The 27,230-nt window shown below is 45.2% G+C and overlaps 1 protein-coding gene across 12 annotated transcripts in view; it reads left to right on the top strand.

Moving 5' to 3' along the window:
* Positions 1-27,230, top strand: part of AFDN (afadin, adherens junction formation factor) — a 2,107,422-nt gene that overhangs the window by 550,089 nt on the left and 1,530,103 nt on the right. For all 12 annotated transcript variants that reach the window (XM_069607417.1, XM_069607414.1, XM_069607416.1 and 9 more), the window contains exon 5: positions 16,211-16,371. In XM_069607417.1, coding sequence (XP_069463518.1) covers positions 16,211-16,371 — 161 coding nt within the window. The remainder of the gene's footprint in view (positions 1-16,210; positions 16,372-27,230) is intronic.

Genomic DNA, 27,230 nt, shown 5'->3' with positions numbered 1-27,230 from the left:
GATGCTCATTCAAAGCAGAGAATGACCGCTTATCCTACCTTGCAAAACTATTACATGGGGGACTACATTCAAATCATACTCCATAGCAAGCCTGACACAATCATTTGTTTCCCTCAAAGCAAGGTTGTACTCTGATGACACCAAGGCAGTCTCTATCCTCAAGGCCCACCCGAAAGAAGCCCTCCATCCCAGCAATCTACACATCCCTCATTCGGAGCACCATCCCCAACACACTGAACTAGACCAATCCTCTATCTACATTTAAAATAAATGGTGGACACTGATGGCTTTTGCAACAACTGTCCACCATAAACCTTGCTTCCCTTAACGAGATCCTTAATAGAGCTGTAGCCATTCAACATTAATCACACATTGACGCCAACAGCCTTCTACAGAATTATCAATCATGCTAAAGACCCACATGCTGCATTAGGACTGCCACTTTCCAGGTGGGCAATGATTTACTCTGCATCCTCGATGACTTGACACCCCTGTTTCCTGATATTCCTCTGCTGTTCTGCATTGTTCAGTGCAGTCAACCATAAAGTCCTTGTCAGCATAATGCACAGCTGCATGGGAATCAAGAGAACAGCCTCTATTGGTTAATCTCTTACCTAAAAGACCACCTTCAGTTTGTCGAGATGGATAACTCCATATCACCACCACTACCAGACCATCTATATCCACCAATATGCATATGATGGAAAACTCTACCTGAAAATATCATCCATAGAAGAAATCAACAATTTGATGCCTGCCTTTCCATGGTGTCTGTGACTACATCACACTGGACCACACCAAAATTGAATTTATACTCAGCACCAACACCCCCCCCCCCACATGCAAACATGAGTCTCTGCCATCCACCTCATTATCTTAACCCTCAACTGATACCATATGCTACGTTTCTCAAATGCCAAATCAACAGCCACATCTTGATCAAGACACTTGCAGTGAAGAAAGCTCGGACCACATGATACTTATTATCCCTCTTAAGGAAAATCAAGCCCTTCCTCTAGATCCATGGTACAGACGTTGGTCCAATCCTATCCGTGCTGCGGAAATGCCCTGCTCAACCTGCCTTCCAACCCGCTTGCCACACTGCTGCATGCGTCCTTAAACATCTCTGCAAATATGACTACATGACACCCACACTCATTGATCTTCACTGGCAACCCCCACAAAAACTCATCACCTTCAAAGCCACTTGTCTTCTTCATAGTAGATGAAAATCAACTCCGGTGGTCACAGCATTACCGGAAATCAGGATCTGACTAGATTAAAGCAGCAGAAAAAAAAGAAAGCTTCTTTAAACAAACTATCTGTCTACACGCTGTGGTGGGTTGGAAGGTGGAGTCAGACTCTTTCATGACACTTCTAAATGACTTTTATTAAATGATCAGAACATAACCTAGCTTTACCCATTTTAAAGGGGTTTGCCAGACCTCATAAAGGAACCTTGTTTGTCGTCAGGAAGTCCCAAAGAAAGAAAAGTCCACGGTCCAAACCTGACCCAACTGCTTAAACTAAACCTAAATGATTTCAGGAGAATGTCTTGACTCCAATGACCTCTTTATATCAATGCCTTTTTATCTGGTTAGTATTGATCCTGTATGACCTTTATTTATAGTCTCATTACTTCTCTGATTAGTAATTGTAATTTCTTCACAACCCTCTGGAGTTTGATATTCTGTTTAGTGAAGTATTGTGGCAACCTTCATTGAGATACTTTCTCACTTGTTGGTTGGGATTTTTAGGACTTGCACAGTCTATCCCCCTTTACATTTCCCCACTTATGGATTCTTCTTGCTTTCCACTTTTTGCACTTCTCTTACCAGCTTCTTACTCATATAATATCTTCCCTTAATTTTTAGGTTTTTATTTGGAATCTTCATAGGCTTTTAAGCCAGGGTTACTCAGTCCCCTCTTTGTCAGTTTTATACAGTTCTAATTACATAGGTTTAAGTTAAGAAAATGTCCATAAGTACTGCCCCAGAGACCTTTTTGTTTCACCCATTCTCCATGTTGGTTCAAGAGCGTTGCAGGCTCTTGAGTTCACTCAGGTGACCTTTTCCGGTACTTCATCTTTCCTTCTTTGGCTTTGTCGCGCCTTTGGCTGCTCTCCTGCCACACAAAGGGCACGTTGCTAGGAAGCTGCTCATGTTCCCAATGCTTCTCTCCTTCTCAGTGTTCGCTGGTCTCCCATTCTCGGCTTCCCTCACGCATATATGGGTTTCACCGTTCGGAAGCTGTTCACGCTTCCAATTGCCTTCTTGAATGGTTTTAGCATATTCTGTTGAGCGACCTGCACACCACCGTTGGGATGTGGTCTCGCCACCACCTGCTGCAGGACTCAGTTTTCCTGCCCTTGCAATGGTTCTCCCGTTGTAGGATATGCCAGGCTTCCAACATCTCACTTTGGCCATCAGCCACCCTTCGTAAAATTGTGACTGCTCTCTGATTCGCCTCTTCCAAGCGTGCTCACGTCTGAGGGCTTCCCTGCCGTAGGATACTCTCTGCTGCCCCAGCATCCTCCACTCGTCTGTTATCTATGTGCTTTCTCTTAAAGAGATAATCCCATTTCCCTCTTCAGGTTGGTATGTTGCAACATTACCTTCAGCCAAACAGATATTTGGTACATTAGTCTTGGTAACAATTAGTCCAATGTATGCTACTAGCCTGGGTGGCTTAGGGAGTTACTCACAGAAATGAGAGTCCTGGGTCCCTAAGTGTGAGTCTCCCAGTGAGGTCACACTTGCCCAGACCCCTAGGGACTGTCTTGCGGCCCGGGCTCACGTCCTAGCCTCAAAGAGTGACGCTCTGCCCTGGTGAAAAGAGACAAATACCTTCAATTCGTCACAATACCCAGACCGTTACCTTGTACTCTCGATCAATACGGCCTAGCTGCACACATACCTACACGCCTCCATGAACACCTCAACAGTCTTTAGAACTCAGACATACCCCATGGCCTAGCTACACATATAAGCTCATATAAAAGCTCCACCACTGCCAGAATGCAGACTGCAAGTTCATGGCCTTGCTACACACATTCTACTGATCTTACACTACCACAGCACCACACCTAGTGTTAGAATTCAGCTACACACTGTGCAAACCGTAATGGCTGCGTACATACTGAGTGCACCCAGAATTCTATACTACCCTACACTCTCCACTGAGCTAGACTACCGTCCCTGAGGGAGTTCAACTCACAGCGCTTTGAGATTCTACCAATGGTATATAAGGTGCTATACAAATGCACAATATTATAACATACATAGCGAATTTAGACACCCCCACCGTGCACCCCTGTCATCCTGATGCAACTCAGAAAAGAGACATTCCATCATCTACAGGGAGAACTTTCATCACTCCTTGTAAGATACTCCCTCAACACACACTTCTCCCTGGATCCACCTGCTAACCACCCTTTACAGTCACCACTTCTTTCTACACAGTTCATGTTCCCCACTAACTGTAAATGTAAACTATTATCTGCTAACCTAAATAAGTATGCTTGTAATAAATGCTACGCTATACGAAATGTTTCCACCTTAATTACCCTACTATAGGTATGCAACTGCTGCTGGCATATAGCACTGTGTTGCTTCCTGGAGCTAGGTTCTTGCTCAATAAATACCCCAAATACAATAAATCTGTCATTTTAAGTTGCCTGGCAGGTTAGGTACACACAACCACAAAGATATTGCATAAGTCTGAGGTTTTTGTGCAGCACCATGTTGATATTTCTTACTATGTTGATCTTGTCATTAAGTGGCAATCCCTGATTTACTGTTCCCTGGTATGATACCACCCCCCAATTCTGCAACAAGAAACAAGCTGTGTATCATTGAAACTCAAATGTATTCAAATAAAAGAAAATCAAAGGTGGTTCTTTACTTGATGCAGGAGAAATCGCCACTATCATACACATGAATACTGAGAACTGAAAATACACAATTAGTTTGCCTGCCTGTGACAATCTTGCTATTAGTTGGCACACATATGCAGTTGCTTCAGATCAATGAAATCTATTTTTAATCCTAAATGATACAATGCCACCTATATGCATCATTCTCAATTCTATTACAATTTTGCCTTTTCATCAATCATATCATTCCGTTAACATATTCATCAAATTAGTTTGTTTCGAATCAGCAAGGTTAGAACATTTTTTCTTTTTCCAATATCAAAAATAAGTATTGGTACCAGAAAAGGGATGCATAGAAAAATATTTATGTACATATATTTACATATCGCTCTGTGGTGTGAATGTGGGGTTCTGTGTTTCCAACATTTGCAGGCACTTTAAATGCAGGCTATACTGAGTTGCAACGAATTCTGCAGGTTAAAGTTTGGGAAGCAGTGTAATCAATACAAATACACAGGATGCTGGTTCACCCATCTAATATAGGAACATGTTTTTATGATTTCCAAATACAAGAATGAGTACCCCTCCCACTTAACTTTGCAAATCTGGTCCCACAGATGCAGAGCCCTTCCCCTACTCTGCAATGTCAAGAGAGGAGAAAATGTAATTTATATTGGCATAATTTTATATGGAAATGGAATTAGGGTGGCTAAACATCCTATCGCCTCCCCATTCATTTTTTGATTTTTTTTTTTACAAATCCTTGTCATATGAACGTTATCACTTCATTTATAACATGAAATTAAATCATATGTAACACAACTGAAACTATACAAAGGGCACCCATTCATGTGGGAAGCGTGACCTCAAAGTTAAAGACCCTTTTCAGAATAACATTCTACAACAGCAGTGCCCTCTTTTGCCCCAAAACTTTAGTAAAACTGATAAATTGTCACTTTTACAGAAACAGACTAAAATAATAAACGTGCATCGACCCCTCACGGTATCTCTTTCATCAGGCTTTCTTCCCCCTAACTGTTCAATATCAAAAGTCTCAATCAGCGGCTCTTGCGTGTCAATGGGAAGTCTGACCCCTGTCTGACTCGGCTTTCCTCTGTGTTTCCAAAGACAACACCTTATTTCCCTTCCCGTCCTTCAATTTTGCAGGATATAGAATTTTTGCCCTTAGAGCCTTGTTTAACACCAGTTAACTTATTTCCTGAAAATCTCTTCTCCTGTTAAGTTACATCACAGAACTCTGAAAAGATGAATACCCTCTTGCTTCACAAGAGAATTGACATTTTTTGGTCTTAACTCTCCTTAGAACCTCCTCCCTTTCTATTTCGGACCCATCATGAACTCTTATAGTCGAGCACAGACTTCCCTATTTGTCACGAGAATGTGATAAATGGTAGAACTTTACACTATTATATTGTGATGTAGTGTCTGAGAATGCTAAATGTTCTCTAAGCCATGCATTACAGAATCCTTGTAGGACCAACCCCTCCACCCTCATTCGAAAAGCCAACCCCTCTCGTTACTGTAGCTCTCTGAAATTTCCCCAAGCTTTCTGCGTGTACCCCCAGAGTTCTTTTCAATTTTATTGGTAATGCATATATCTCTTTCTAGTCTTTAATTTGTGTGCCTTTTATTTATTTATTTCTTATAAGGCGCTGCCCGCCAGTAGGCCTCAGAGTACTCCATGAGAAGGGAAGACAACGGAGAGAAAACAGCGGCAAATTAGATGGGGATTTTCCAACAAGATTAAACAAGGATCTGCTCTGCTGTAAACTTTCCTCTCATGCCATTGTGTCCACTCTTGATTCCAGCTTCAAAACTGTTTCATTGATTCTTTACTGTTTAGAGTCTGCCCACTCTATTCTGCAAAGCATCTCCATGATAGCTAGACTGGAGGGCGAGTCAGTGCATGAGGGGTCTTCTTTGGGCAAATCCGGTTTTGAATCACTCCTCAGGGCAAATAGGTCTGATCCCTTCCCCTCTGTGAGCACGTTTATGGGTCACGTTGGCATCCTCAAGTATGATTGTTGAGGGTGTTTTGTCTTAACACTGTATGTAAAGAAATATATGGTCAAATCTCAAAATCTTCAGATTCTTTATATCCGTAAGAGGGCAGAGAAGGAGTTTGATTAGGCCATGATTTGTCAATAGGGGACTCTGCATCCCATAGAGCAGTGTCTCTATGACCTTGCCTGACCCCAATATGACCGCCATTGACTCATTCTTAGTTCCCTTTTCATGTCTAGCTTTGGTATCCGGTGCGGCCTCCAGGACCTCAAGCATCCCCAGCATCTGAACCAGCATCTGAACCCACCTCCCCCCTGGAGAAACCGGCATTTGACCTACCGCTTCCCACGCCCAGCCCCTCTTCCTGTGGGTAGAGGAGCTGATGCTGGGCCGACTGCAGCCGAGAGACTGTGGGCATCTTGAGGCCCTATGGAGTGTCACCTGGCCCATGGGAGAACCGAGCATTAAGTGTTCCACTGTGTTCATGGAGGGGATTCCCTCAACCCTCCGTTCCTAAGGTCTTTCACCTGGGTCTCCAACTCTTCTGGCACTTCTCCCATTGTGCTCCGGATTAAGTACCCCTCAATGAGGGGTCACAATGTAGCTTCCCATCTGGTTCGTCCAGGCCCAGGAGCCGCCATCCCTGTGCTCCGGATGGCCAATCCTTCTTTCACTTTTTAAATGTGTGGCTTTTAAAGGTTGCAAGTTATCAAATAATTCTCTATTAGGGTATGGACCATGCACATTTGAGCCACACCCTAAATGGTTTTCGATACTTGTGCAAGGTTCAAAATTGCCAGGAGCATATAGCTATTTAGTTCTTGGTTGTAGACTAGACGAGTCTGGCAAGCTTGACGCCACTTGCTACCTGGAGCTGTTTTTGACTACCCATTATCCACTCTGTGGCATAATAATGTCATCTGTTATTTGAGCGCTCTGAGACCCAAGGGTGTGCTGCGCTATATAAGAAATTGATATTATATTTATTATTGTGTGCACTCACTGTAAAAGTTTCCAAATCGAGTTATCTGGTCCTTTGATCCCAGTATTTATTATTCGTATAGCTCATATAAATTGTGTGGATGTTAGTATCAACTTTCTTTTTCTCATTTAAGTAATATCGCTACTGGCTCATCTATCGAGTATCTTGAACCTCAATCTTAAATGACATGTTGTGGAAATCAGACAGGCACTGGACAGACCTCTCCAGTAAGGTTAGTTTGTCAAATCTATAAAAGCTTCTCTGATGCCCATTCAATCCAGGCTGTTTCTCCCTGCCCCAAAAAATCAGCTCCCATTTATGTTTATTTTCCTTTGGTGTCAGTGCAGCGAGCAGAATTCTCTCATCGAGGAGGGTTTCAGTCTTTTCCAATTAACATAATATCCCATTCCTGACATCCAAGGCCAATGCTGAGCCTCCATGAGATAACATTCGCAGATGCGTACAATTTTTACAATTGAGTTTGAAGATTTTCCTACAGACGTAGTTTAGAAGCAACCTTATATGTGAAATTTAAAATAATTAATGTTGACAGTGAAACAATTCCTCTAAATAATTGTGGCAGATTAGTAAATGTGAGAGCCAATATATTGTAATTGCCACTGTTAACTTCCATTTGGCCTGCATTCACATTATTCAAGATGGATGCTCTTTCTCAGCTAAATTGAGGCCTAGTTCTTAATTGAACACTGTGGCAAGCCAAAAGGAAAGAAAATACCTCCCTGACCCCACCACTAAAGGGAGTTCCCTTCCCAAACAAACTAAACTGTTAATCGCTAGTCAAAATCAAAAATCAAAAATTGGCCCGATCACGTAGCAAAATGTAAAAGAAAATAGGTGGAGGGCCCTGCACTCTTGGTTCTTCACAAAGGTATCTCCGTTGCCCCAGGAATCCCTCATGGCTCTGGATCCAATAGAAGTAAGTAACTGTTTTACTCAAAGAAAACCGTTCTCGTCAGTCTGTCAACAGGATCATATAGGTTCCTCAAAATTCTTGAACGTTCAAACAAAAAGTCTCAAGTTCCTAGAAAAACAGAATGTCCTGATTTCTTTTCGTGCCTGTGATCCTTGGATGGGTCTAAGACAGTCCTTCTCTCTTCCCTGCTCTTTCTTTCTACTCTTCTCCTCCCTCCGACCTGGGCAGCCACATACCTGCTGTATTGCTGTGTTTGCTCCAGTGAGGGTCCTTCTCTTAAGCAGCGCAACAGTGTTCCCAGTGGCCTGCCGCTCTTCCATGCTGGCTGCTAGCGGTCTTCACGTTCAGCTTGTCTCTTCCTCTTGTTGGCTCTTGGTCTGAGAGCGGAGTACCTCAGACACGGTACTGTGGTCTGTGCACACCACGTCCTGTATGTGATCGTGCCTCCAGGACCAGTTCGCTTTGCATGGACTAAGCCTCCCAGATTCTGTGTGCGCATCCTTGTATGCCGGACAGCGTCTTCCTTGGGCGTCAGTCTATCCATGCTGCAGGTGGCTCCCTATTCTGTGCGGCTCAGCCCCTTGCCAACGGTCTCATGTCTGAGTCTCGCCTCAGCGTTGGGGGGTCTCCTCCTCTGTTCAAGGGTTTTTGACCTTTTATTCTTGCTCTCATATTGAAAAGGGGCGTATTGTTCCTCATAGGCTGTCAAGCATGTTCAAAGTTCTGCATTGCCTTGAGCCATACCCATAGAGGTGTATGGCTCAAGCCAGTACTTTCTACTCCCATGTAGGCAGATAATATCTTGCATATAGGGAGTTCCTCGTGTGAATGAGTCCTTGTCCCCTAAAGGGGAGTCGGAGTGAGGTCCCACTTTCCCAAACCCCTACGGAGTGTTTTGCCGAGCAAGCTCACCTCCCTAGCCTCATAGGTTGGATCCCCCTACAGAAGGGACATTTCCACATTCATCAGAACACCTTTTTACATTGTAACAACCATGTTTCTCATTCATATTCATAATGAATATGCTTGCATTTTTCCTTGACAATCGTCACCTTTTTTGGACAAGTTGCATTCCTATTTTCTGAACAAATACTTTACACCTTTTCAGTATCGTGCGATTAGTTTCTCTGTGGTTTCTCTTTGTCCACCTTTAGTTCTTCCTTCAGTCCTATGAAATGCAAATTAGTTTTCCATATGAAATTGAAGGATTAAGGAATTTGTTGTCATCAAGATACTGCATTCATCCTCTGATCCCAATCAATGATTTTGAGCATTTCTTTCCTCACAGTGGATGTTATTGTCAGACTTCAAAGTTCTCAGTTGGATGTGTGGTTTTCATTAAGTATTCATGAACAAGGGCAAAAAAGAATTACATATTTCTTTCCCTCTAGTATCAAATGTTTTTAAAGGATTCCCAAGAAAATAGTTTGCATAGCCACACACTTTCCTAGGTTTTTTTCTGGTGTGTCCTGTGGTGTCAGCCTCAAGAATATGAAGCTTGCTGCTTTTCACTCTGATTTGACAAAATGGCCGCTGCATCCTACCTGCGGCAAAGCAGCTTCTTGAGAAGGCATGGTCGTTTTCAATATTCATTTAAGATAAATATGAGCTTAGCCATTAGTTTCTTTGCCTCAATCCCACATTGGCTTGTATTGTGAGTGACCATTCATTTCACCCTCTCGTGCACATTATTACTTAGTTATCTTGATAGCCGCTGTAGTGTCTGCCCTACTCATCTCACTTATAGGTGTTGTTAGGCAAGATTGTATGTAGTAACCGTGTGGGAGACTACACCAGGCTTTTCCACTTGGCAATAGTTAACCCAACCTTTGGTATGGGTCTGTACTACACAAGTTGGTAGTGTGACTGAGAAGCCAGGCTTATCTCAAGAGGGGTGAGTGTGAGCTCTAGGCTTGCAACATAGTTTCACAGTGACAAGTATCCAAATAACACTTCCACTCAAGGTTCCTTGATTAAACAATTATTAATTAATTGAAGTCAGTTTTAAAATAAGCCTTCTTTAGAAGGGAGCAATATGTAACACTTAAATATACTTCACAATACACACTCTGTTTTAATGAATCAGTAGATACCCTTTTGGGATGGGACACAGACACTTCCTACACCCTAAGGTGACTTTAATAACTAGGACAGAGTTGACATTGATATTATTATTTATTTGTTTATGGTTATGAACATAACATTTGCAAAAGATGAAACAGAATAAAAACCAAATATAACTCATATGCATTGTACATAGCTCTCAAAAACTAAACAAACAGAATATCCATTAAAAGACAATTAAGCACAATTTTCATTCAATCAACATAATTGTTCAATTGGAACTTATACATTTGTCAGTTGATGGTTTACAATTTACATATGCTTTCTAAAAACCTGACTACAGCAAGCTGTAATGTAACTGACCAGGGTCAATAGTTTCACATTGTTAACCATTGGGTTTCAAACCTTGAAGTTGTGAAATGGAGTCCTGCAGTGGGAGTGCCAACCATCTCGGGCTGGATTCCCCATCAACCCTCTCCACACTGGGCTTATTGTTCACACTTGCAGTATTTTTATGTAGAGGGCCCCAGGTAACTGCCACATAAGGCCCCCTATCCATGGTTACTTTCTCGAGGTCATATCCACATTTGTGGAGGGCATCCTGTTCTTTTAATACCATATCCACAATTGTCTCTGAATAAAATACCACCCGAACATAGTGATATCTTCGGAGATGAGCAAAGTCGACTAATTTTAGATCTCTAGAGGTGATTAATGATAGACTTGGAATTTCCCCAAACATATCCAAGATTTTCAGACGGTTTAATGAGACCCGTCCATCATGAGCAAATAAGTACTGGATAATGATGTTGGGATTTTCAGGATAGCAAGGGCGGTCGGGTCGTAGGTTAGTAGCTGTCACCTCATATATATGAGGACCATTGGTGTTGTTCCCCCACAATTGATCCACAGATTGAGATACTGGTGGCCAGGAACTCCCCCCTACTTGCGTGTGGTGGGGTTCCCTAGCAGGCGCTTCCACAGGTCCAACCTTCCCCACAGTATCCACTCCCAAGGTCACCTTCGAGTCCATTAAGGGCTGTTTCACAACAGCCAATGAGGAAGAGGTAACAATAGGGCATAGAAGGGGTTCAGATACTGGTTGCACATTCTCATGTTCATCCAAAATCGGCTTAATAAGCCTTCTAATGACACGTTCCATCACCATGTCTCCCCCACGTTTTTTTCCATCACGGAATCTGTGGAGCACACCCCTGCTGTATAGACATTACATGCAATCTCCAGCTCCCCCCCCCCCCCCCCCCAGAAGCTTGGATATTCAGAAACCTTTTTTTCCCCAGGACCGGTTGGTTGCAAGGTGTCTCCTTTACATAGGTTCTCTCCCCAGGAGGATTCATCCCGTGAGGGGGATTAGTACAGTGTTCCTGTCCCCCCATCCCTGTAACATTTTCTATGGTTTCTACCAAACCAGCCTCTGACTTCACTTCGTTCAGCATTCGAGGCAAGCAAGGGATATTCTGGGTGTTCAAAGTATTTGATTCTTTATAGATCTCTCTCACATGGGACATCCTTTACCAGAGAAGGGTCACCAGTTGTGGACACTTTTTTTATTAAGTCCTTTGAGGAAAAAAAGTCAAATAGGTTTCCCTTGGCCACCTGGTCTTGGGGCAAAATACCAACTATTTTAATGCCCTTGTTATCCCTGAGGCCCTTATTTTTCAAGTTGCCCTGGATTTTATCGGGCGCCACCGCGCCCACCGTCTCCCGACACAGAATTACATCCTCCACCTCAATACATGAGTCAGTGGAGGGAGAAACAGCCTCTTCTCTGACCTGATTGCGCCAGTTCTTCTTTGCTGCTTTCTTATATTTGCGCTTGTTTCCCAAAGTCATTTATTTTGTGTCCTGGCTTCTTTTTTTTGTTTGGTGTTGTCAATCAGTGTCAGTTGGTTCGAGGGAATAACCAAGAGTTCCCTTAGAGCAGCTATATTTTTCTCTTGTATGCCTAAGTTGGACCCTGACTTCTGCTTCCCGCAGTCTTCAGTGCACCCAGAATTCACTGCAGCTGAATTGTTAACAGCAGATACTGGGGGCATTTCAACCACCAGACCTCCACCCCCAAGGTTAGGTACCTGGAAATTAGAAGGACCCACTGAGTGTTTCTCAGGACTCCAATGGTTAGCTTTCGAACAATGATTATTTTCCACTGCAATAAGCTGCCTCATGAGGAACGCGTGCAAAGATAATTCTTCTAGGATCTTTGCATTCAATTTGTCATCATGGGTGCTCTCCCCTAGAGTTCCCGGAGCCGTGGGTTGAGCTGAAGACCGTTCCCATTCGGCTTCTTTGCCCAGTGGATATTGTGATAGTCCCAGAAGGGGAGTTCTGCATAGCAATATCCATTGAGGACGGAGGGGAAGGGGGAAGGGGCATGCCCATAGTATCCTCATAGTTCCCCTTAAAGGATTAAAGATAAGAGGCGCTGATAGAATGTCATCAAAAAGCTGTGCCTCGGCCATTGTCTCTCGCCTGGTTAGGGGTACTGTCCTCTGATATGTATACAGTTCACTCTTGCCCCTCTTCATTACACGTAACGTTAACTCTGAAGTTATACAACCCCCACTCTCAATTGAGACTATTTCCAGCCAGTCACAGTGAGTAGCTTAGGATCTTAACAGCCTGCACAAATTATAAAAGTAAGGTTTCCCAGAAATACAGTCCGTTTATCAAAATATTGACAACACTTGAAGAATTCCGATACCTAAGGTGCCTCGCTGCTGCTCCCCGCGACCACGCCGAACAGCCCAACAGCCTCTTCACTTGCAGTTCACTTCCGGTAGCAGCCAAGATCCAATGGCTGATTCAGGAGGGCGTGGCTTAGGCGTGTGACGTGGTGCAGGAGGCGCAGAAGGCAGTACTATAACAGTCCTGCACAGAGTCCAACAAACATGAATAGGATGCAGTGTTTCCACAGTCTGCGTGGCTTCCTCTTGCGGACTACGAGATTGGCACCTAAAAATAAGGCAGATAGTCAAAGCGTGTCCAGCCCAACAGCCTCTTCCCTTGCAGTTCACTTCTGGTGACATTGATATATCACTGTACATTTAGAGCAATATTGAGTTTGGTGTCAAAAAGGAAAACGTTAGGGGAGGAAACAATGGTTAACACGTTTATTAATCAGGTAAGCACTTTTGAACCCCCCAATGCAAAGTAGATTAACCCTTTCCCAGCTATACAAGTGAAGAATGTATGACTTTTTGGAGGGACAGATCAAAACACAGTCAGAGGTTGGAAGAGTCCTCAGGGAGCCAGGACAGCCAATGTCACTTGAGCAAAGTCTGGGGGAGTGAGGCACTTCTTGAAGGTAAGTTTAAAAAGTCTTGCATAATGTTAGAGAGAGCTTTGTAGAAAAATAAATCTCTGTTGGGCCACAAGCTGGGAGGCTTGTGAAGGGCAAAAGGCAGCAAATGCAAGTCTCAACTGAGAGCAAGCAAGCTACACAAAAAGAGGTTAGTACCCCTTAGTTCACAGTACCTTAGGTCGGAAGAAATTGGTTTCAGCTGGCTTCTGTCCCTGTTGTAGTATGGCAGATCCTGTTGTTCCTGGCCCTCAGTGGTGGGGACAAGAGGGAAGACTTCTGGGGACTCAAGGATTAAGTTCAAAACCCTCTGCATTGTCCACAAGGCCTTCTGGGGCCTGGGGCCTAAATACCTTCAACTCTCTCTTCCTAAATATCTTCCTTCCCGAGCCCTTTGCTCATTGGTCTCCAACTCCCTCAGGGTCAGCCGCTTCTCGAAGCAACGAGCTAGGGGTAGATCTCTCTCTCCGCGGCAGGGGCCTCCCTCTGGAACAGCCTTCCTGCCTCCCTGAAACTTGAGGAGAACCATCTCCGGTTCCGGAAGCACCTCAAAACCTTCCTCTTTGCTTCTGCTTTCTCTCTCCCTCTCCCCTGCTAAATTCTTCACTGAAACTGCACTGAATCTGCAACTGGGCCACTCTCACCGACCTCGGTCCTGGGCCCAGCCACTCTCCACTTGCACTGCCTACCTGGCAACCCCTGCACTGCGGGACTGTCTCTGTATCCCTACAGCCCCCCTTCCCAGCACTTGTCTGCACTTACCTTGCACTTGCCACCATCTGGCCCTATTTATTTATTTTTATTCTACTTACTTTGTACTGCACTTCCCCACTCCCCTTCCCCTTGCACTTTTTCCCTTCCCCCTACCCCTGCACTTGCGCGGTCTGAATGACACCTGGCCTAGTAGGATCGTTGTCTGTCTTCCCCTTGTTCCCTCCTCCCTGCCTCGTTGCGCCTTGAAACACTTGTGTATAGGCGCGTTACAAATGCCATATCATATCATATCATGACTCCTGCACTACGATTCGAAGGTCAGAGGCAGCAATGGACAAAGTTCAGATTAGCTGCACTTCACGGTTTCAGCTTCTCTCGAATAGCACCACTGCGGCTCTTGGACACCTTGTGGACTTTCCTTGGGGTCCAGCACTCTGTTGAGGTCACTCAGGCTTGGTCAGCCCTGCTTCGAGGGAGTCCAGTGGATGTTCCTGGAGCTTGGGTCTGGCTTAAAAATGATGCTCTTGATTCCGGTGTTCCTGTCCCATGGCACTCGGTTCCTGTAGCAGCAATGGAAGTACAGCGAACAGAGAGAGGATTTCCAGTCAAGTTCGTCCTGGGGTCCATTGGTCCCACCAACCCAAAGGGAGAAGTCGTCCTTTGCAGGGCTTCTCTAGTCGAGGCAAATTCGGAGCTTCAGCACTGCAGCAGGGCTTCACTGGGCAAACCAACGGTCCAGGAGTTGCAGCAAGCTTCTCTTCCAAGTTCTTCTTCGGATTCCTTCGTCCATTTGTCGACTCTGCCTTCCTTGAAAAAGACCTCGCCTTTTATGCAAGTCTCTCCCATTCATTTGCAGCCTAGCTGTTTCTCACCCAGCAGGGGTGTCCCTCCAAGGACAGCCAGCCGGCCAATTACCTTTGGGTGCATTCCTGTAACCAAGGAGACTAAGCACAGGGAGTTTCGGGAACCTCCCTCGCTTTCTGCCCTGCCAGACATGCTGGAGCCAGAGGCGGTCTCCACCAGTGAACCCTGCCAAAGACCAAACAAACAAAGGGACCAAACGTAGTTTGGTGCGCAGAGTGAATCTCAAGAAGGACCTTTACAACAAGAAATGGCGAAATTAGAAGACCAGGCCATTTTGACGAAATGAGAACCCATGGGGTCTATACTGCAGCTACGAACGCAGCCCGTGGTAAAACGCACAATGGTCGGAAAAAAAGAAACCACTGCCATAATTGTATAAAGGGTAACATAAAAATGTTACATGAGAAAGTAGACCAAGGGGATACTAAGTAGCCCCTCCAGCACTCTATGTAAGATAGTGTGTGCTGGGTCTACAAAGTTGCAAAAGGTAAGTAAAGTCAATTTCACTTTACTGCTCTTGGAAACAGTAGTTTAACCAAGAGAAGGTATTTAAACCTTTGGGAAATTTGAAAAACTTCCCTGTGCCACTGCACTGAAGGTGCTGTGTCACAATGTAAAAAGATGCCTATGGGGTTTGTCAGACTCCAAAACCAAAAGAAACAGTGTTCAAATCAAAGAAAAAAACATGAGAGAGTGGAACAAAGGTCTCACTCTCTCCAGGATAAAAATTAAAAGTCCTAAAGTCCAGCAAAAGAGCTGGGGGTCTCTAAGATAGAAGGGAATTAGCACATTCCTGAGAATTCTCACTAACAGCTGTTATATCTGATATCTCACGGTGTTCATTAGCAAGCCTCTATATTTATTTTGACCCGCATGGACAACATTTCTCATGTTTGAGTTTATTTAATATCAATTATACTTTCAGGGTAGCGCCCCTATAATTCCAACTCAATGCTATTATCCTCTCTGTACCATCGTCTACAATGATAAAGGGTCATACTGTCTGGACTTATTGCCATCTGTAATGCTCAATTGTATTTTGTATGTATTGATATAAAGTACTTTCGCCAAAGCAATGTATAGTAAATTCACAAAAACAGTAAATCAACAAGTTAGCAAAGGTAAATATAATTAATATCAGTAGGGAGGATGTGTGTAGAACGTCAATTTTTGGGAAAAGCAGAGATGAGATGATTTTAAGGCTGGAATGAAAGATGTGTAAAGAGTGAGAAGAGTGAATGGTGTTTTGGAATCTTCCTTTATCCTTTCGTCAATATATTTGGGATCATGTGTTTTTCAATACCTCACAAGCACCCATGCACGGAGCCGCCCTAATTAAGACTGTAATGCACATCCGCACTGTATCGTTTCAAGATTATTATTGTCTGAAACGAGTAGTGATCTAGTCTCATCTTTTTCCTTTTCTGTTGTTAGAGAAAATTCAAGGCTTGCAGCAGAAGTGTACAAAGATATGCCAGAGACAAGTTTCACCCGTACAATATCCAACCCTGAGGTGGTAATGAAACGGCGAAGACAACAGAAGCTGGAGCAAAGGATGCAGGAATTCCGGAGTTCCGACGGCCGGCCTGACTCTGGTATTTTATTTATTTTATTTATTGCATTTGTTATACGCCCAAACAGTTGGGTATCAAGGCGTAGGTTACAGAAGGCTTTGCATTTCTGGTTACACTGGAAGAAAGGTTACACAATAACAGCAATTGAATGAAACAAGTATGAAAACAGCAAATGTTTGGGCCACAACAGAAGAGTATTTACAGCAGGTTATTGGTACGGTAAAGAGCAGTTCTTACCTAGTCTTTATTAAAGAACCTGGTCTTTAGGGGTTTTTTAAATCTTGGGTGTGAGGGTGTGGTTTCAGCTCTGCTTTACCTTGTTCTCAATGTGTCAGGCGGGCTCTTTGTGGCTGGCTGTGTGAATGAACGTTCTAAACTATGTCGGGCAGGGAGTCTCATGTATTTTAGTTTTTTCCCCTCGTGGTTCACCAACTTCTTTTTTCCCAGGGCTTCACTTGTCATGTAACTCAATGTGTGTCTTTGGCAAGGGCCTGTAGTCTGTTCCTTGAACAGATTTCCCTGCTTGGCGTTGTGTTCACTCACTACCTGTAAACACAAGCTTCTCTGTTGAGTTTATCCTTTTGAGTAAAATTGGAGTTTCACACAATTCTAAAAGCCCCACCAGAATACATGGCAAAGTGAACTCTGAACTACTTTACTGAACTTTTTGTGAGGTCTACTCCCTTTTTAAGATCGTCTACAAAATCTGCTTGCATGTAACATACAATCACCTTTTCTGCTACGCTGTAGAGTAAATGCTAAAGACAAGGAGTACTTTGTAAACATTTACTTTGTGTGTGCTTCTAAAGCTAACCTGAACCTCCTTTGCAGCCTGCCCCTCTCCCCTTGAGAGTATATCCTTGACAGATCTGACTCACTTAATCTTTGGAGAGTCCCTCATATTTTTATTTATGTAATTAAGGCAGGAGGGGAGGGGAGGGATGGGCAGGGTCGAGGAGCCTATCATGGCTCGTTGGGGCATCTTGTTTGTTTGTGGTTACCATAGTAACCACAGCAGCCATCTTAGAGGCTGTTGTGGCCTTGTGGCCGACTGTAGACAAGATAAACTCCCTGGAACACTCAGTTGTCCAATTTTCTTTGGATCAGCTGTAGCTGTAGCAGCAGACAGCTGGTGTTCCCCTTGTAGCAGAGCTGCAGAGAGGGAGCTTGGCCTTTTCTCCTGGCCTTCGCTCCTCTGCTTCGCCTGTTGGTGCACCTCCCCTCCATTTAAGGCAGGAGGGGGCGGGACGGGCAGGGTCGAGGAGCCGATCATGGCTCGTTGGGGCTTTTTGTTTGTTTCTGATTACCATAGTAACCACGCAGCCATTTTAGAGGCTGTTGTGGCCTCCTGTAGATACGGCAAACTCCCTGGAAGACTCTGGTGCTCTAATTTCCTTCGGATAAGCTGTAGCAGCAGACAGCTGGTGTTCCCCTCGCAGTGGAGCTGCAGAGAGAGGGAGCTTGACCTTTTCTACTGGCCTTCGCTCCTGGGTTTCGCCTGCCGGTGTACCTCCACTCCATTTAAGGCGGAGGGGAGGGATGGGCAGGGTCGAGGAGACTGCAATGCCTACACAGAGGGTATTGGAGAATCCTTCTGACACAGGCTGAGAGATTAGCTGATATTTAATTTATGAAACAGTGCCTTACAGTGAAATGTATTGGCGTTGCCATGTTCTATACCTTCCAATTAATGCGTGTGTTGTATTGTATGTTAGTGATTCCTCTTTCAGTATATTTCATTTGTGGCATACTGCGTGTGTGCACTTTTTCTCTGGTTTGGTGGCTGGTTCAGCTTCTGCTGCATGCTAGACTTGACTATCTTCATTGAGCAGGACGATGTAGTTTGTGTAAGGTGTGCTAAACCGTACTGCCCATCTGCAGTGTGTGGAACGCTGCAGCTTTTTTGTGGTGTGCTGGACACTGCAGATCTCCTGAAAAGGTCAGTCCTTTTACCCACTGTAGAGATGTTTTCAAAATGTTTGAGAAGATCGTAAGCCCCTAGATGAAAGACCACAGCAACCAGCAAAGTACTTAACCCAATTTAGTTGATTTTTTTTATTTTCTTTCCCTTCCTTGCAGTCTAGAATCCCTGTAAAGTGCTTGGGATGAAGGACTTGGCTTTATTATCTATGGATTTCATTGTAGTAAGCCTCAAAGGCCTTATTCAATGTCCTTCGGTAATATACTGCTTCTCGCATTGATCAATAAGTTGGATCAAACCTTTTGCGATTGATTGAAAGCAATGCATCAGTGATTTATCAACTCTTCCTTTCACTTCACCACCGGAGTGTCCCCTAATTCTAATTTTCTTACTGAAGAAAGTCTGTCATTAATGATTGTGTAACGTGGCTGCAGCCAGCTATGTTCATATGGCATGGCCACACAGGTGTTCTTTCAAATATTTAAGCAGAGTAGCTGATAATCATGTGTTGGCCCAATGAATGGGCAGTAGTTAACTGGGCGATTAAAAACCCTATACAGGTTAGTGACAGTTGGCTGACTTAATACTCTGGCTCTGTAAAACACCTGATAGTTATGCCTTGTTTTTTTTGTAACTTCTGTCATCTAGTACAGTGATTTATGTCAACCTCAAAATTAAAAACAAATCTTCTTAGTATAATCATCAGCGCGGGCAAGTGACCAGACCTGGTGCTAAGGTGAGTCAAAAAACTGGGAAAATGAAACCCTAATTGCTCTATGGCTAACATGGAGCTATCATAGTAACGTGGACCAGGCAGGCTGCATCATTTTATGTTGCTACAGCAAGTAATCACCTGTAGGGGCTGAGAATGTACAGGGAGCTTCACACAGTGCTGTTAACTTTTTTTGTTACTGTAATGCTGTTTAACCTTCAACATTAAAATGAATGGCCTGAAAAGCATTCAAGATTTGCTTGAATATAAGACAAGCAATGCACCCTGCAGGAAAAGGGCATACAATGCCAGAAGCCACTTCTAGAGTCTCACCCATCAGATGGTGACATTTCACAGTAAATTCGCAGTAATCTTGCATTTTCTTGATTCTTTCACTACACTGTTTAATACCTCCTCTGCAAAAAAGAAAGCGCTTGCTGTTGTCCCACCCAAACATGTCTGCTTGTTTCTTTCACTTCCTCCTGCAATAATCCATGCTTCTCCTCTGCCTTTCGACAGTATTCTGAAAGTAGTCTCCTACCTTTAGGTTGGACTGACAGAAGGGAACCTGAAGAAGACACATTAACCGTTCAGATTGTTTTTCTGCATAGTTGAATGATAGTCTTGGCGTGATAACCAGTAGGTGTGATGTGCGTTGGTGTCCTCACCAATACAAAAGGTTGGCTTTGCATGCAGTCATCAGTGGAGTTAACGGGAATATAGTGACTGAGATACACTTGGAAACCTCCTTAAGGATGAATGAGCAACATCAACACCTACAAGGAAGGCAGTGGAGGAAGAGATGCCAGATTTGCCCTGGGACTTGATGGCTTATGTAGATATGTAAAAGCCTTGTTCCCAGATTTATTTTTGAGGCGTTTTTCTCGGAGTATGCCAGCTCAGCAAAGATTGTAATGGTTTCGAAGCCAAGAGAGCGTTGGGATTCCAGTTGAGGACTGTTGGGTCTAGTTTTTGATGCTCCAACTCAAGACAACCACAGTAAATCATCTCAAAAAAATTCAAGCCTGTAAGAAGTGGAAGATGCCAAATGTCAAGATGCAGCATTTGTCTTATAGGTTGGCTGGGCATTTTTTTCTTTTTCATGGGATCCAGTTTCAAAGCATGGCTCACTGTAGTAGTGTAGGCTCAGCAGTGCACCTATGAAGGGGATTACTCCATTCATGTTTGCTCTTGTCCAACAGTGTCATCAATGACAAAAAAGCAACCAAGAGAACCATTCAGCTGTTATTTTACTGGGTTTTCACAGTGAATTTAGAGCCATCACAGCCCATACCAAGCCACTGTAAGCAAACATCAACGTGGAGATTAGCTACTACAGTGTGTGATCAGGAGAGACGGTTGGCATTTCAGAAGCAAAGGCCCCTCTGCCAGATACCTTTTTCGATGACAGAATTGTGATGCAGTCCCTCTTGCAAAATAGTACATAAGACCACTTAAGCAGTGTCTAAACAGGGTCAACAATCAATGATCGCATACCTAGGCATATTCGGACTGTCTGTTCAATGCACATTCATGGGCTCATCAATTAACTAACATTAGTAAGATTCGCTTTAAAAGCTTCCCTACTCCAAGGACGAGACCCGCTGGTTCTGATTTTAAAACGTATACAACTGAAATGCTTTACATCAACGGATGTGGAGTAACACAAATATTCTAACTGTGGAAGGAAATGCACAATTAGGCACTGGCATTACAACACAGAGGAACGTTCATAGTAGAACATGTGAAAGGTATCCACAACTATCTTGTTGACCCGATTTGCAGAAATGTCTACAGGCACACATTGGTACGCAATATGTGATAGACATTTGCTAAGTGGTCAACACCAGCCATTCATCTATTGTTAGCAAGAGACAATGTGAAATGCATTACATTCACATCCAGATGACCTGAACGAGATCACAGAGGCATATACTACTAGAACTACTATGCAGCAGTTGGTACAAGACATTTGCATTCAACTTTTCTATGATTCCACAAGTCAATAGGCAAGTGACTTAACGCTTGTGACAGTATTCCCTATTGACCTACATACATCGGACAACCGTGCTTCTCATACGTAACATATATACTCATACATCCCGTCCCCTTTCCTCCATCCTTGTGGCCGTCTCCCAACATAGTGACAGTACCGTAACGTTTGGCAGTGAAAAATGGAGCTCCCCCTTTAAATTTAGTATAGCACGCAGGGGCCACTGCGTCAGGCGTGGGAACCCCTGTTACGCGAGGATTGATGTAGTAACCCTGTGGGAGACTAGACAACCCTTGTCCTCTTGGTATTCAGTAACCCACCTATTGGAATAGGCCTGTACTACACAAGGTTCTAGTGTGACTGAGCAGCCAGGCTTATCTCAAGAGGGGTAAATGTGAGCTGTAGAGCTGTAGCAGCAATGAAATCCACAAATGCATGTAGCCAAGTAACACTTAAACTCAAGGTTTGTGTTATAAATAATTATTTATTTAACAGTAGTTTTTAAATAAGCATCCTTTAAAAAGGGTAATATATGTAGCAGTGAAATGCACATTAAAATACTTTTCCAGAATCAACACAAAGCTAGTAGATACTCTTTACAGATGCTACTTACACACTTCCTATACCCAGAGATGACCTCACTAACTGTTGATATTTTATTTCTATTGTGCTCGTACACAAGTGTTTCAGAGCGCGACAAGGCAAAGGAGGGGAACAGAGGAAAACGAAACAAAAATATTACTAGGCCTAGTGACATTGAGAACACGCAAGTGCATGGGGGAGGGGCAAAGTGCATGGAAGGGGGCAGAAGTGGAAAGTGCGAAGCAAAGGAGAAAACGATAAATAATAAATAATAAAGGCAACAAACAGTGGTAGTGCAGCCAGACATTGGCAAGTGCTAGGTTTAAGGCAGCAGACAGGGTAGGTCTGATAAGTGCAGGAAGAAAAGGGAGGAGGGGCTGTATGGATACAGATACAGACCCCAGTGCAAGGGGTGGCCCGGAGGCAGTGTGGGAGGGTGGCAGGGTGAGCAGGTATCTGGGCCCGGAGGACAGAGGGTGGCCACGTGCACGGTGCCAAGAGAGAACAGATCAGCAGGGGAGAGGGGGAGAGCAGGCAGAAGAAAAGAAGAAGGTCTTGAGGTGCTTCTGGAAACCGGAGATGGTTCTCCTCAGGTTTTAGAGTGGCAGGGAGGCTGTTCCAGAGGGAGGCCCCAGCCGAAGACAGGGATCTACCCCCAGCTCGTTTCTTTGAAAAATGACTGACCCTGAGGGAGTTGGAGGTAGAGGAGCGCAGAGCTCGAGAGGAGAGGTATTTGCGGAGGGATAGCTGAAGGTATTTTGGGCCCAGTCCCCAGAAAGCGTTGTGGACAATGCAGAGGGTTTTGAATTCAATCCATGCATCCACTGGGAGCCAATGGAGAGATTTCAGAGCTGGAGAGATACGATCCCAGGGCTTGAGGCCAAGGACATGTGTTGCAGTCCTGTCCTGTCCTGGATTAGTTGCAGAGGACGGAGAGTAGAGGGAGGTAGATTTAGAAAGAGGATGTTACAATAGTCCAACCTAAAGAGAAGCAGAGCTTGGGAGACCATGAGCTTCTGGGGGGAAGGAGAGGAAAGGCAGAGTACCTCTGAGGAGTTGCAGTAGGAAGTTTGACTTTTTAGAGATGGCAGAGATGTGGGTGGAGAAGGAAAGTGTGGAGTCAAAGATGACCCCAAGGTTCTTCGCCTCGCATGTGGGGGTATGAGGAGGGCCAAGGGAGGCCGGCCAGAGAGTGAGGGGTAACGATGGTGAAGGTGTGCCAATGAGGAGGATCTCTGTCTTGCTGGCATTCAGACAAAGATCATTGGCAGCACACCAATCTTGAATGGCAGTTAGGCAATCAGAGATGAGAGAGGGAGAGGAGGTGGCATGGGGCAGCCTGAAAATGAGTTATCAGCGTAGCACTGGACATTTGAGCAGAAAATGGCAATGCAGTGGGTGAGATTTGCCAGGTATTGATTGAAAAGTCAGGGCGAGAGGTTAGACCCCTGGGGAACACCACAGGTAGAGCAGGAGATAGATGATAGGAAGGACCTAAGTTGGACCTGGGAGGGTCAATCAGAGAGGAAAGAGGTCAGCCAGGCCAGAGCCTGATCAGTGATACCCAGGTTATCACAGAGATGGTTGAGCAGGATGATATGTGGTTGACTTTGTCGAAGGCAGGAGAGAGATCAAGGAGGATGAGGACAGAGGGAATGTTAGAGTCAAGGTTGGAGAGCAGATCTTCACCGATGTTGAGGAGAGCAGTTTCTGTGCTTCTGGCAGCTCTGAAGCCAGACTGGTCGTCATGGAGACAGCCAACAGAATTGGAATGAAGGTTAAGCTGAGATGTCCAACCTTTCCAGGAGTTTGCCGGAAAGGGAGTAATGGAAATTGGGTGATAGTTAGCTGGACAAGAAGGATTAGCTGTGGGTTTCTTGAGAAGAGGATGCACAAGGGAGTGCTTCAGAGGGGAGAGGAAGGATCCTGAGGCAAAGGAGTGGTTGCGAAAATCAGCAAGGGCCAGAGCGAGGGTGTCAGTGTGATCCTTGATGGTTTTAGAGGAACAGGGATTAACCCGTTTTGACGAGGCTTTCATAGATCGGACTTGTCTAGCGACTTTGTCGGGGGGAGAAAAGAGGAAAGGACGAGAAGGATGGTGGGGGGATACTAGGACCGTAATTGCAGTTATATCAGTAGTACACTTTGTAGGTTCGGAGGTTTGCAGAAAGGAAAGGTTAAGGGAAGGACAAAGATTAAACAGGTTCTCGTAGCATGTGAGCACTTTAAATCTTCCAATGAAGTCTAGATAAAAACTTTTCCCAGATTATTACTTTCAAACCAACGTATCGCCTATATGGGGCAGTAGAATCAGTCAAATGGAATAGAAGAGTCTGCAGGGAGCCAGGACAGCCAAAGTCAATTGGAGCAAAGTCTATGGAGCGGAGGCACTACTTAGATAGTACAAGTCTTGCACAAAAGAGTTTGTTGAAGAAAATTCACTGTAGGGTCACAAGCTGTTACACCTGTGGAGGGTTGAGCTGAAATCAACTCCGGCAAAGCAGCTACTGCAAGTCTCATCTGAGAAGAGCAAGCTACAGACAGAGTTAAGTACCCCAAGTCAGAACAGTGTCAGTCGGTGGGACAAGAGGGACTCCTGCGTCTGGGGACTCCTGCGGCAGCAGTTCGGAGATCGGCCGCAGCTACCGGCTCTTTTCTGATCAGCAGCACTTGGATTTTGGATACCGGTTGGGCTTCCTTCACTCCTTGAGTCCTGCACTCGGGTGAGGGGACTCAAGCGCTGGTCGGCCTGCTTCTGGAGGGTCGTGGGGAGACTCTGGAGCTTCTGGCTGGATCACAGATGTTGCACTCAACTGTGGATTTCTCGACTCTTGGCACTTAGTTCCTGCAGCAGCAAAGAAGTACAGCCAGTCGGGGAAGACTGTCCAGTGGAGTTTGTCTCAGGGTTAGTTGGTCCCAATAATCCAAGGGAAGAAGTCGTCCCTTCTTGAGCTTCTCTTGTCGATCAGAAAAAGGAGTTTCAGCACAGCAGCAGGGCTTCACCGGTTCAGGAGGATGCAGCAAGCTTCGTTCACGGTTTCTTTGTCGGATTGTTCTTCCCAGTGGTCTTCTGTCTTCAGTCCCAAAACCCTTGCCTTTTAAGTAGGTTTCTCCCATTCATGCACAGCCTAGCTGTCACTCAAACAGCAAGTTGGCTGTCCTGCAAGGACAGCCAGCCAGCCAATCCGGACTGGGTGCATTCAGGCATTCCTAAAGACAAATGACAGGGGAGTTTCGGGACCCTCCCTTGCTACCTGCCCTTCCAGACACACTGGATCCAGAGGCGGGTTTCAGCACTGAAGCCTGCCAAAGGCAAAACGGACAAAGGGCTGAAACCTGGTTTGTCGCGCAGAGTAAAACCCAAGAAGGTCCTCACAACTGGAAAATGGTGAAAAAAGAAGGGCCATTTTGACAAAATAGTCACCCATGGGTACTATCCCGCAGCTGAGGATTCAGTCTGCATTAGAAAAGCACAGTGGTAGGAAAATATAACCACTGCCACCAACCATTAAATTTGTTAGGGTGGAATAAAAGCGTTAAATGAGTAGGTAGGAAAAGGGGCTATTAAGTAACCCTGTAGCACTCCACATAAGATGGTGTGTGCTGGACCTACAATGAGAAAAGGTAAGTAAAGTCAATTTCACTTTACTATTCTTGGGAACGGTAGTTCACACAAGAAACGTTATGGTGACACTGCACTGAAGGTAACACAAAATGCAAATCGGGGCAAAACACGTGAGAAAAAGGTCTCACTTACTCCAGTGTTAAAATTTAAGTCCTAAAGTCCAGCAAAAAAGCTTGGGATCTCTAAGGTGGGAGGAATTGAGCACTAAAATGAAAATTCTCCCTAACACAGCCCTTCTGAGGCCCCGCCCTCTGGCACCTCACCTCAGTCTCTTTTTCTGCAGGGACGTTGTCTGACCTGGCAGCCAGCTCAGAGACTTCATTTCACTTTCAGCTTGCTCCTGTTTTTATTTTTTCAATGTTCTTTATCTTTCCTTCAGTGCCTCGCTTCCCCCGGTGCATGTTGGCCGCAGGAGGATTCACGAGATGTGCCTCATGCAACAGATCGTTCCTGGCCTCGCGCCCCCATGCATTCTGTCTCAAGTATTTGGGGCCCGACCAACGCTCGGATGCATGGTTGGCTTGCAGTGCTCTCAGTCACAGGGCATTGAAGAATTGGTTATTGCGGTGGAGGGTGATCTTCCACACTTCTCCACAGTACCTTAAGAACATTGTCTCCAGGACCTCTCGTCAAGACAAGGTAGGCCCTCTGTTTTGCATTTCTCCACAGCATGGTGACTCGCTCCCCGGGGTTCCCATGCATCAGATGCCTCAAATTCGGGTTCTGCAAGGCCCAAGGCCTCGAAGGCTACCGGCTCCCAAGCCAAGAGGCTGTTCTAGGCACTGCGGGAACAGACCGGAGGCCGTCCCGGCTCCCAAACTGAGGGGCCCTACTACCCTGGTGATAGGGGATGCAACCACCAAGATTCTGTCATCGGCACAATCCAACACGTCTACCAGCACAGGCGCATAGGGTGTCCATCCTACCAGAGCTGGCTCCAAGTTCGTCAGTAAGGGCGTTACGACTACCGTTCTGCTTTGGGTGCAAGACCCCAGCTGTATCCTCCATGTCCGAGGCTTCTCTTGGCTCGGGGCCTCCAGGCTCTCCCGCCTATGGCGTGGCGCAAAGCTTCAAAATGGCAGAGAGGCACGTGCCGGAGCCTGCCAGACCGACGGCCATCATGGATCCAGCTCAGGGCCTGCCAGTGCTTTCGGCCATCCAATGGGCTTTGCAGGATCATCCCAGACTCCTTCCCTCTGGATGCGGCAGCGGATCCTACGATGCAGGCTTCTGGTATCCTCGGGGATACATCTACCCATCACAGCCTTATGGCTGTGCGCACTAAGGCGCCTCAGCGCTTTATCCAGGAGCAGAGGCCCAGCGCCTCAGAAGGCCCAGATCCTAGAGACCCGGTGGCTTGCGAGGACTGCTTCTTGGGGTGCTTCCTCTTCCTCATGCATTCCCCTCAGATGAAGGGGCTCCTGAAGGGCATTGTGAAGGCTGTCATCCTACAGGGGTCACAGCCCCAGCCCACTCGGGGTACTCCTCCCGTTCCTCCAGAACTGCTGGTTTCAGTGCCCGTCCCTCCCTCAGTCCATGCCCTACCGGTTGTTCTAACCCCTGTACGGAAGGCATGGTATCAACAGTAAGTCGGACACAAGTGACCACAGTTCAAGAGTGTTTATTGAACTTCAAAAAGGGTTTGAAAAACACCTATCCAAACCTAAATCTAAAGATGCGAGCAAGCTACGACCATTGAATAATAACGCAGTCCTTGTGGTGTTTTATCAAAACAAAAGGGCCTACACTAAAATAAACTATTCCAATCCTTACCTCTAAATACAAATAGTGTGTGAAACAATGTTATGTAAAAGAAAGAAGTGTCCAAGAAATTATGTCGGGATATTCAGGCTGTTGTCCTCCCTTCCCCATGTTTTCAGCACGGGACAAGGCAGCACACTCGAGCTTAGCACAATCTCTGACTTCTCTAGCACGAGGGTGCAGTTCAAACATTAGCATCAGGGCCTTCCGTGCCAATGTCTCTTTGCCTTTCAAAGTCTCTTCTTTCAGAGGGCCTGATGCTACTAACAAACAAGTTATTTTCCTC

Source organism: Ambystoma mexicanum, chromosome 4q, assembly GCF_040938575.1.
Source record: "Ambystoma mexicanum isolate Mex_15411 chromosome 4q, UKY_AmexF1_1, whole genome shotgun sequence".
Lineage (NCBI taxonomy): Eukaryota > Metazoa > Chordata > Amphibia > Caudata > Ambystomatidae > Ambystoma > Ambystoma mexicanum.
The sequence above is the reverse complement of the archived record's forward strand: the minus strand, read 5'-3'. Positions and strand labels throughout refer to the sequence as shown.